The sequence below is a fragment of the Varanus komodoensis genome, unplaced genomic scaffold (assembly GCF_004798865.1).
Source record: "Varanus komodoensis strain SLA01 unplaced genomic scaffold, ASM479886v1 scaffold11, whole genome shotgun sequence".
NCBI lineage: Eukaryota > Metazoa > Chordata > Lepidosauria > Squamata > Varanidae > Varanus > Varanus komodoensis.
In genome coordinates this window covers 2,570,294-2,579,671 of record NW_025335317.1, presented here as the reverse complement: position 1 = coordinate 2,579,671, position 9,378 = coordinate 2,570,294, and the positions used below count along the sequence as shown (strand labels likewise).

At 52.0% G+C, this 9,378-nt stretch overlaps 1 protein-coding gene across 1 annotated transcript in view; it reads left to right on the top strand.

The window, feature by feature from the left end:
• Positions 1–5,296: 5,296 nt before the first annotated feature.
• The window catches only part of LOC123018198 (dual specificity protein phosphatase 13-like), a 7,726-nt gene continuing 3,644 nt past the window's right edge, over positions 5,297–9,378 (top strand). The window contains exons 1-2 of the mRNA XM_044420055.1: positions 5,297–5,429; positions 7,155–7,290. Of these exons, the coding sequence (XP_044275990.1) occupies positions 5,297–5,429; positions 7,155–7,290 (269 nt within the window). The remainder of the gene's footprint in view (positions 5,430–7,154; positions 7,291–9,378) is intronic.

The window sequence follows — 9,378 nt, the reverse complement described above, 5'->3', positions numbered from 1 at the left end:
ATTTTGTCATTTTTATGGAGCAACACAACTTTATGTATTATTGACTGATCGATTTAAAACATGCGTATGCTGCCCAATTCTGCCACAGCACCTCTGGGGGCTCACAATTACACAATAAAAACCAATAACACAGTAAATGAATATTACAGTAAGTTATAAGTGAAAATACAAAACATAAGTCTTATGGCATAAGTTATTAAAATATATTTTAAAAAGGAAGGTCTTTGCCTGATGCCAAAAGGAAAGTAAGGAAGGTGCCAGGTGAGTCTCCTTGGGGGGAGCATTCCAGATATGGGGAGCTGCTGCAGAAAAGACCCTCCTCTTGTGGCCGCCCCCCCCCCCCACACACACACCTCCTTAAGGGATTGTTTTACATGGATGAGGTGTAAAATACTGAACTCTATAAGTGGCCATACATATATGGGACTGAGACTATCTGGGTTGTAGTCCCCGCTCAGCCATGGAGCCCACCGGGTGACTTTGGGCCAGTCACAGACCCTCAGCCCAGCCTACCTCACAGGGTTGTTGTTGTGGGGATAAGATGGAGGAGGAGAAAGATGGAAGCTGCCTTGAGCCCTTTGTAGGAAAAAGGCAGGCTATAAATCAATCAATCAATCAATCAATCAATATCCATATTTCTCTCAAGGAACTCCCTTTCTGGCCAGATAAAGTGAAAGCCTTGCCATGCATTACGGGGCGCGAGGGCTCCCGTAAGTCAACCCTCCTGGCCCGTTAAAATTTGTTCCAGCTTGGTGCTCCCTCCTGCCATTCCATGCACACGTTCGCTCCACCTCTGAGCTGCCCAGTGACCACTGATGCCACGTTCAGTTCTGGGGCCGGCCCGACGGACGGGCAGAGCGAAGCACAGCGGGCGAAGTTGGCATGGGCCACCCGGCCGCCCTGCACCGCTTAAACCAGCCGTGGGTGCAGTGAAGGAGGCCGTCCCTTGGCTACAATTTCTGGTATGGGGAGAGGCTGCGAGTCAGCAAAGCCCCGGGGCGTCCCTCAGGGTGTGAGCCACCCCTTCTGCGTCTCCCCACGGACCTTTCAGCAAAGTCTTTCTTCACATAGTGGGCATATCAAGGGGGCCAAAACAGCGTCCAAAATGCCCTTCTGTCTCTTCTTGCAAGCTCACTTGTGCCTGTCCGTGAAGAAATACAGGGCGGCAGAAAGAGAAACTCCTTCTGCCAGCAGGAGAGTAACCAGGGCTTGTGCTCTCCTGAGCCGGCTTTCCCACGCCCTTAACCAGGACCAGAGTCCAGGGCAGCCGGAGCTTTAGGGAAGGAGTCGGTCCAGGACGTTCTGAGGTGGCCTCCTCTCCATGGCTGTGCCAGCTGCCTGTCACTCCAAGAGATCTGAAAGTCCACTAGGAGAACAAGAGCACGGTTGATCATTAACGGAATTAAAAAAATAGCAATTGAATGAACCAAATGCAGCAAACCGGGCACGGAAGCTGTTGTGCAGCCACGGTCCTCGAAGGACATGCCAGCAGAGCATCATCATCACAAGAAGCCGAGCGCCATCCCGGGAGCTGCTCCCCCAAAGGGAAGGTACCTTCCGGCCCGTTGCCAAACCGCCATTCGCAAGGGGGGGTCTCGTTGCAGCAAAGGGCAGTGGAATGCCTATTTGTGGGAGCAGTCGAACAGTACTTGCTGCTGCTGCTGCTGCTGCTGTTGCTGTAGCAGTAGTTGTTGTTGTTAAGGTCTGACAGAAGGAACTGAGTAAGGGCCTGCCAGTCCTTCCCAGTCTGGACTGTGCAACAGATGCCTGTGTGACCACCTGACCATGAAAAGGGCACCGAATTCTGGGTGTTTCAAAAATGCTGTCTGAAATGCATGCATGGGTGGGGGGGTGGGGAGGGGGAGGCCAGCTTAGGTGTCATCCTCCTCCTCATTGAATCATGGACTTCTGCAGACAGTTCCAGAGTTGGAGTGGCGTGTTTGTGTCCTCGCAAGGGCCAAATCCCCGCTCTCAGCACCGCGGAGAGTGTGGGTGGGGATGCTGCAGAAAGCTTCCGTGCCAGGAAGAAGGGCAGGAATTGCATGCTGCAGAGCAGGGCAGTAAGAGCTTTTTAGTGGTGACAGTGAGTGCTTTCGTCCGTCCGACAGGCTGCGTTGCTCTCATGCCCAGAGGGCAGGGCAGGAAGGGAACAGCTCCAGCTGATGCTGGCGGAGCGATTCAGAGCAGAGCGTGAAGAAGCCTCTGGGGAAAGAGAAGCCCAGGAAGCCAGAGGAGGAAGCGAGGGGCTTGTGAAGGCAGCAGGATCTGCACAGTGGGGAGAGCACTGGGAAACAGCGGATGCTGCGAGGCCAGAGGCAGAGCGCAGGTGGGGAAGGAGAAGACCCGGAAGGGCAGCTGAAAGCTACACGCTGACTCGAAGCAAGTTTCTGAAGCAACCGTCTTGGTTTTAAATCTGTGCGTTGTACTTGAGCACGTAGAGGCCCAGACCTGCCAATTCGCTTTGCGTTCAAATGCCTGACCTGCAACTTTGGTATTTCCGACTTGGAGGTTCGTAGAATCGGAGGTTTGCATGCAGACAGAGAGCACGTGAGAGCGAACCTGAGTGGGTTTGACTCCATGTCGCCCATTCCCATCAGCTCTCATCCCCGCCTAATCCAAAGTCCGTAGCATCTTTTGCAGCTCCCTTAATGAACCAATGGCCTTTCTGTAGGTCCGTGAAGCAGGAAAGGACTGGAGGTGAAGGGACTCGACAGGACAAAGTCCTGTGGGCTGTGTGTCAGCATGTTCGCTGTTGATCTTGGAACCAGCTGAGAATCTTAAGTGCATGCACTTTAGACAATGCAGTATCTACAGAAGTTAGTTGATAATGATGAGGAGGTAATAATAAGGTGCCAATATTGGCCTGGCATATTTCAACTCTCGAGCACGGTGCTCGTGTGTTTCCCCTGCTCTGCTGACGACAGCTCTGTAATGCCGGGGAGCCGCATTATCCCCCATGGCAGGTGGGGAGCTGTGGCTGGAAGTGGGTGGATTTCAGCTGCCTAGGATGGCCGAGGCTCGAGGGGGAGTTGAACCAGGGATGTCCCTCTGCCCCACTGTGCCACCGTAAGGATGCCGGTTTCACCCCGTGGCCAACAGCTGAGCGCTAAGCAGAGAGAATTCCTTGCGGCTGGAGTGGAGGCGTAAAGTGCAGCCCTGCTTTAAGGTGGAGATCCGGGCCTTTCTACTGCTCCTTGAGCCAGCTGTGGACACCACCTTCCTTTCAGTATTTTCTTCCGCCGCCAGCTTGGTTCTGCTCTTTGTTATATCTTTACCCTGCCGCCTCTGATGCAGGAAGCAGAAACGCCAAGTCCCAGGGCTGCCGTTGAGATGCAGGTAATTATTACATGCAGCTGTTATTGTGATCTTGGCTTCGGTGGTCGGAAGGCAAGTTGCTGTGATACATTTGCAGCCTTGTTTTCCTGGTTTCTCTTTCCCTTGATCTCCAGCACTCACTGCTTCTAATTTGAGGTGTGGGGGGAATCATACACAGTCGAAAACACTGCCACACAAAACGTTGCAGGGTGGAAATATAAAGGATCTGAGCAATTATCTGGAGGAAGTCAAAGGCAAACAGCGAGGAAGAAGTGAAATGAGGGGCCATTTTTTTCCCTCCTTGTGTGTCTAAAAGACAAACTGCCTGAGTGTACAGATTTATAGCAGAGAATTGCTTAACGGCAATGACGGAGGAATCAGGACAACAATATTAATAATGTTGCATTGGCTGAACTAAAAGCAGGGCCTGGAGTGCTCTTGAAAATCACAGCATGCCAGCTCTTGAACAAGGCCCAGTTTTCAGATATTGAAACAAAACAGCACTGAGTGTTAAACACAGATATTATTACAATGCACCTTTGCCCTGCCTTTTGCCCTCGTGCAAGAACCCCAAACCAGCTTACACAGTTGTCCTTCACTCCATTTTTTTCCTCACAACAACAACAACCCTGTGAGGTAGGCTGGGCTGAAAACCTGTGACTGGCCCAGGGTCTCCCAGCTGAATGAGCACTAGAACCCGGATCTCACGGCTCTTCCCACCACACTGCACTAGCTCTCAAGCAAAGATAGCAGTCGTGCAGAGAATATTCAGAGAAGTTGTGACAGTTCATTAGCCCTGTGGAATCTGGGGGCACGGATGTGTCTTCTCTGGCGGTTGCACCTGGTCCTCTGCCTGCTTTCGCCAGTTTTGCAATGCCCTGGGAGGGCCAGAAGCCTCTGCACCCTTCCCCCCCGCCCCATGTCCTCTTTCCCACAGGACCGCTCTGCAAGCTCCCATGGCCCCAGGTTCTTGCTCATATCTCAGGCTTCATCATGAGTTATGGCCATGGGAAGAACCAGGAAGCAGTTTCATCTTTTCTACCGCATTGTTTCGCTTGCGCAGCTAGGATGAGCTAGCTGCTGCCCGGTGCCTCGGTGCCGGTCTGACCTTTGTGCTAATTTGATTGATTATTTTTAGCCCTTTATACTATACTCAGCCTTCTTGCCTGGAGCCAGGCTGTATGCTAATGATTTATGGGTGACATCTGGGCTTCTGCGGGGTAGCATGCGGATCATCGCGCGACTGCTATCCAAGAAGCCTGCATGGATCCGTCCCGATACCCAGCAAGGCAATGGAGTGTCAAATTCCAATCCGCCTCAGCTCACAAGCTCTAATTGAACAGGTGGCGAGGGCTCTCCGCAGCTGGCTGTATTCCCTGCTGCAGGAATGAGCTCGCAACCCACCGAGAGGCCTTCCAGCCTCCCCTGCCACCAGGAAAGGGTCTCTCTCTGCATGCTCCATGCAGGAAAGGAGGCGAAGGGGGTCTTCCTTGCCCCACCCCACCCTGCCCTGAGCAAGTGGCTTTGGGGGCAGGCTGTTTCGTCCCCCTGTGCTATGCAGTATTGGCCCAGCCCTTCTAGGGCCAGAAGGAATGCCATGTAAGAATCTAATATCAGGAGCAAACAGATCCCTTGTCTTTTTTTTTTTTTTTTAAGCACCTACTATGTATTTTTTACCTGTATCCTGATGAGCTACGTAAAATTTCAATAACCATCAGAGGTAGGCCAAAGTCCCATTCTTGGACACATTCAGGATTAAATTGAAAACCAAGCAAAGAAAAACTGGCCAGTGTACTTGAACAGCAATTCTTGGGGTGACCTGTTGGACCCCGGAATAGAGCCAGATCACTAACCTTCCCAACTCAAGCCAATGTGCCACCTTAAGAAAAATGGGGAAAGGGTTTCTGTGTACCGGTGCGAGCTGCATGTCTTTGTGCGGTCGCTCACGCCACCCGGAGCGCATCCAGGTCTGAGGATGAGGATGGACCCGAGCAAAGACCTTTCGGAAACAGCGCCTGCCCCTCCTCCACAGGCCCCCGGACAGACGGCGGCTGAGCGGGACAAGTCGCTGCGCTTCGTGACCCAACACAGAGCTGAGGCTCGGCTCTCCCTCGGTCACGCATTGTCCCTCTGAAGCATCCGTGAGGGTCCAGATGGTGGCCCTGGAAGGAGCCATGGTCCTGCTCTCCAGCCCGGGTGTGCGCCCGACTCGGCCCAAGCTGTCCTGGGCTGCCCTTCAAAGGTGCATGGCCCGCACCAGGGAGGGAACCCTTGTTCCCGCTGCTGTCCCCCGAAACTTCTGCGACCTGAACTTCCAGGTCAGATGACCAGCAGGCGCCATGTTTAATTGGGCACTCGGAGCCTGGCATGCAGGACGTGGGCTGTGGAAGAGGACTCGCCAACCGGCACACAATGAGCCCCTAGAGGCCCTCTTAAAAGGCGAACGGTGGGGCTCCCACAGGATCTCGCTTTAAACCTAACAAGTAGAACATCCCCAGAGGGGTTTGCCTGGTGCTGATGCTTTTTAATATCCAGTGCCAAGCAAAACCCTTTTTATTTTCCCATTATTTTAATTTTTAATTGGTTTTAATGTGGCTTTTATAATATTGAACTATTGGATACCATACTCTATTTCTTTGTTATAAACCGTCCTGAGATGGCAGTAGATGGATGGTCTAAAAAAGCCTTAAATAAAAATAAAAATAAAATAAAAATAAATAGAACATTTCTTTTAAAGTTATTCCCCAAGGCAGCAGCCCTGATGTTTTGGACTACAGCTTCCATCAGCCCTGAGCAGAATGGCTAACAGCCAGGGAGAACAGGAGTGACAAGTCAGGTCCAAGACAGATACCTTCAACGTAGGAAGTGTGTTCTTCTAGCAAGCAGGTGTAATTTCTGCAGCATTCATGCTTAGTTCGGTCCTTGGGTGGTCACTAGACATTTTGAATCCAAATTAGGTTATGCAAAGTGCAGCAAAAAGAGGCTCTCCCAGAAACTGGATACAAGTCAGTCACTGCACCCTTGCAAACTTTCCCCGAGGTTCCCAGACTCTGTTCCATGAACGTTTCAGCTGCAGCAGTGCCAGCCTGCTCAAATGAGAGACCTGGAAGAGGGTGTCCCAGTCTGGTCTTTTATTTTGCAATCGCTGTGCCTCATTCCCTGGATTTTAAGGAAGGTCCAAATGACTTTTTGGACTTCCACTTGTGACCTTCTCATGTTTTTCTACCACTTCTTCCAGCTTTTTCCTTATAAAAGAAAATCTGTTAAAGAGAAAAGGTCAAAACTGGACACGGCATCTTTTGTTTAGCAGCATTAGGAGACGTCTGTCTGAAAGCACAGTTAAAGGGCGAAGATAAAGGATGTTGTTTACTATCTATCTGGATTTATCTACAGCCTGTAACACGAAGCAATGCCAACTCCTTCCAGAGCAGAGCAGGACTAAAACATGTCCCCTGAGGACCAAACACTTCCCACCCTGACTCTCAGCTCCGAAAGCCAGAGGTTTTGTAATTTCCCAGTGATGTGCAGGCAGCATTTGGGGTGAATTTGCAGGGGGCTGAGTTCCACAGCCAGGCAAGCAGAATAATACAGAGAAAAAGGGGCTAAGACCGCTGGTAGATTGCAAGGAGGCAGGTAGGAAGTGAGAGGCTGTTTAGTAGGGCTTGCAGACCGAAAGCATCCCTCCTCCAGTCCCGCTAGGGCAGCAATTAATGGCTGGTGCATCCGCCTTTGTGCTTTTCCAACAATAGGCCAACAATTGTTGGCATGGCGTAGGCAGACTCCAGCAGCTCTGTGCCCTGGACCCTGCAATCCCAGTGCCTCTCTGTCTTTATGCGCAGTTAGCAGCACTAGGCCAGTCTGGCTGGCATCCATAGGACCTCCTCTGAGCAGTTCAGCTCATCGCTCAGGGCACGATCCCATGGATGCGCAACAGAACAAAACAGCCAAGTCCCAGTATGGACAAATCGAGGAGTTGTAGGGCTTCCGCATGCTCCATCTTCCTGGCACCTGAGGTGCGGGCGACTGCAGCAAAGACCGGTGAAGCAAGAGCATCTTTTCCTGGAAGGCTGTAGGTGGCATATCGACCAGAGCTGGAAAGCACCACAGGTCACACCTGAGCGCGTCCCCAGACAACAGAGCTGCTCGAGCATGGTTGCAACCCCTCGTGAAGCAGGTGTTGTGCATCACCCACCCACAAGATGGCCCAGAGTCTCCCTGTGAGGAGTGGTTACAACATCTGCAATTATTCTGCTCAGAAAAAGGCAAGTAAGGGGGGACTTGAAAGAGGGGTGCAAAATTATGCATGCCGTGGAGAAAGCAGATAGGGGCCATTTTTCTCCCCTCTCACGATCCTAGAACCCAGGTGAGACGTCTTCGGGGACGTCTCTACCTGTGTTTCTCTCACGCGCAGATCTGAGGACCGCAGTGTGTTCTGCAGAGGCTTCCGCGTGTGTTCGGAAGCCACAGGTGGCCTAGAATCCTGCAAAGCACTCTGAATATTTTAATTAGAAATCCATCTATAAATATTGTAAATAAAAATAAATATGTGAGCGAGCCAGGGGAAGATCTGGGGTTTCACCTAAGAGTCGAGGCAGCCAGTGAAGGCCAAGGCAGGGTGGGAAAAGCCACTCAGATGACAAATGCGGTATCAGAATTAAAAGGTTGTAAAACGGTTTCGAAATGCGCTTGCAGCAAACAGAGGGGATTGCCCTGAGCACTTGTCCGCACATGTGCATTCATATAGTTTCCACACCTATGTGCAGAGGCTCATGCATGCTGCTAAAATGGCACATGCAGTGTGTAAACGGGCCACAAAGTATTTCAGATTTTCAGCAGCACAAAAGGGTTGCTGCTTCTTATGGGGACTGTCAAATGCCGAGGAGACCGGCGTGGAATGAGTGATGCATCGTGCCAAAGGATACTTGGAGCATCATTCAAAAGAGGAGCCTCCTGCAATTGGGGTGGCTGGCACTCTCCCACCTTGCTGGGCACCCAAAGTCCTGGGAGAATGTGGAGAAAGCACATGGACGCCAAGCCCTTGCTGGGACACGGTCCCCAGAGGTGGGCTCCCAGGTGCCGAGTTTTGATCTTGGTAGCCAACAGACCTTTCTAAGCCTGGATCTACGGTAAGCTGCAATCCTACACAAGTTCCGACAGAAAAAAGGCCGGCAGTTCCCAGCACGCCCCAGCGAGGTCTCCAGTTCGGAGCACCCTCTCCTGAATCTGCAGGAGCCATGTGGATTCCAGCTGCTGAAGAGATCTCCTTACGAGCAGCTGGCCACTCGGATTCCTCTGCAGCCCAAGCGATGGCCACGGCTCAGCTTTCAAAGCCCGCCTGGCCGCCCTCTTCCAGCCATGCCAGGGCTGAGTCATTCTGCTCATATTCCCACTGCGCTCCCAATGAGCAATAAGTCATGATTCTTGGGAGGCAACCAGGCTAAGCCGTCCATCACCGCCACCCCATGACGGCCGCAAGGCCTGGGGCCTGTGGAGATGTCCCACAGCGAGGCGCTTTCCTGAAGACAGCGTGGTTGGCGGGAGGGAGGGAGGGGGGGAGCTGGGAGGGGGCTTTGCTCAGGGTGGGCTCTTCGAAAGGCCTGTGCTGCTTCCCTCGCACCCGGTGAGCCTCCCTGACCACTTTGGACGGCAGGGAGGAAAGGGAAAGGACTCGCTCGCCAGGGGTGCGCATCAAAACTATCACCCTTCCTGCGTACCCTCCAGTATCTGAGGCACGCTTCGCAGGGGGACACGAGAGGGATCCCTGCCAGGGACTGAATCTGCACGGCGAGGGAGGCCCAACTCGCAGCCCCTCGGAAGGTCTTTCATCGCAATTTCATTTCGAAATTCTGACTTATTTATACAACATCTCAGGATCACAATTACAGGGGCACCTCGGCTCACGAACTTAATCTGTTCCAGGACTCTGACCCAAATTGGTCGTGAGCCAAGTCAAATTTCCCCATAAGGGTCAACGTAAATAAGGTTAATCCATTCTGCAACTATTTTTTTTACTCACAAACATGTGAAGCAAAGTGACAAAGAACAACAAAGATCGTGGCCATC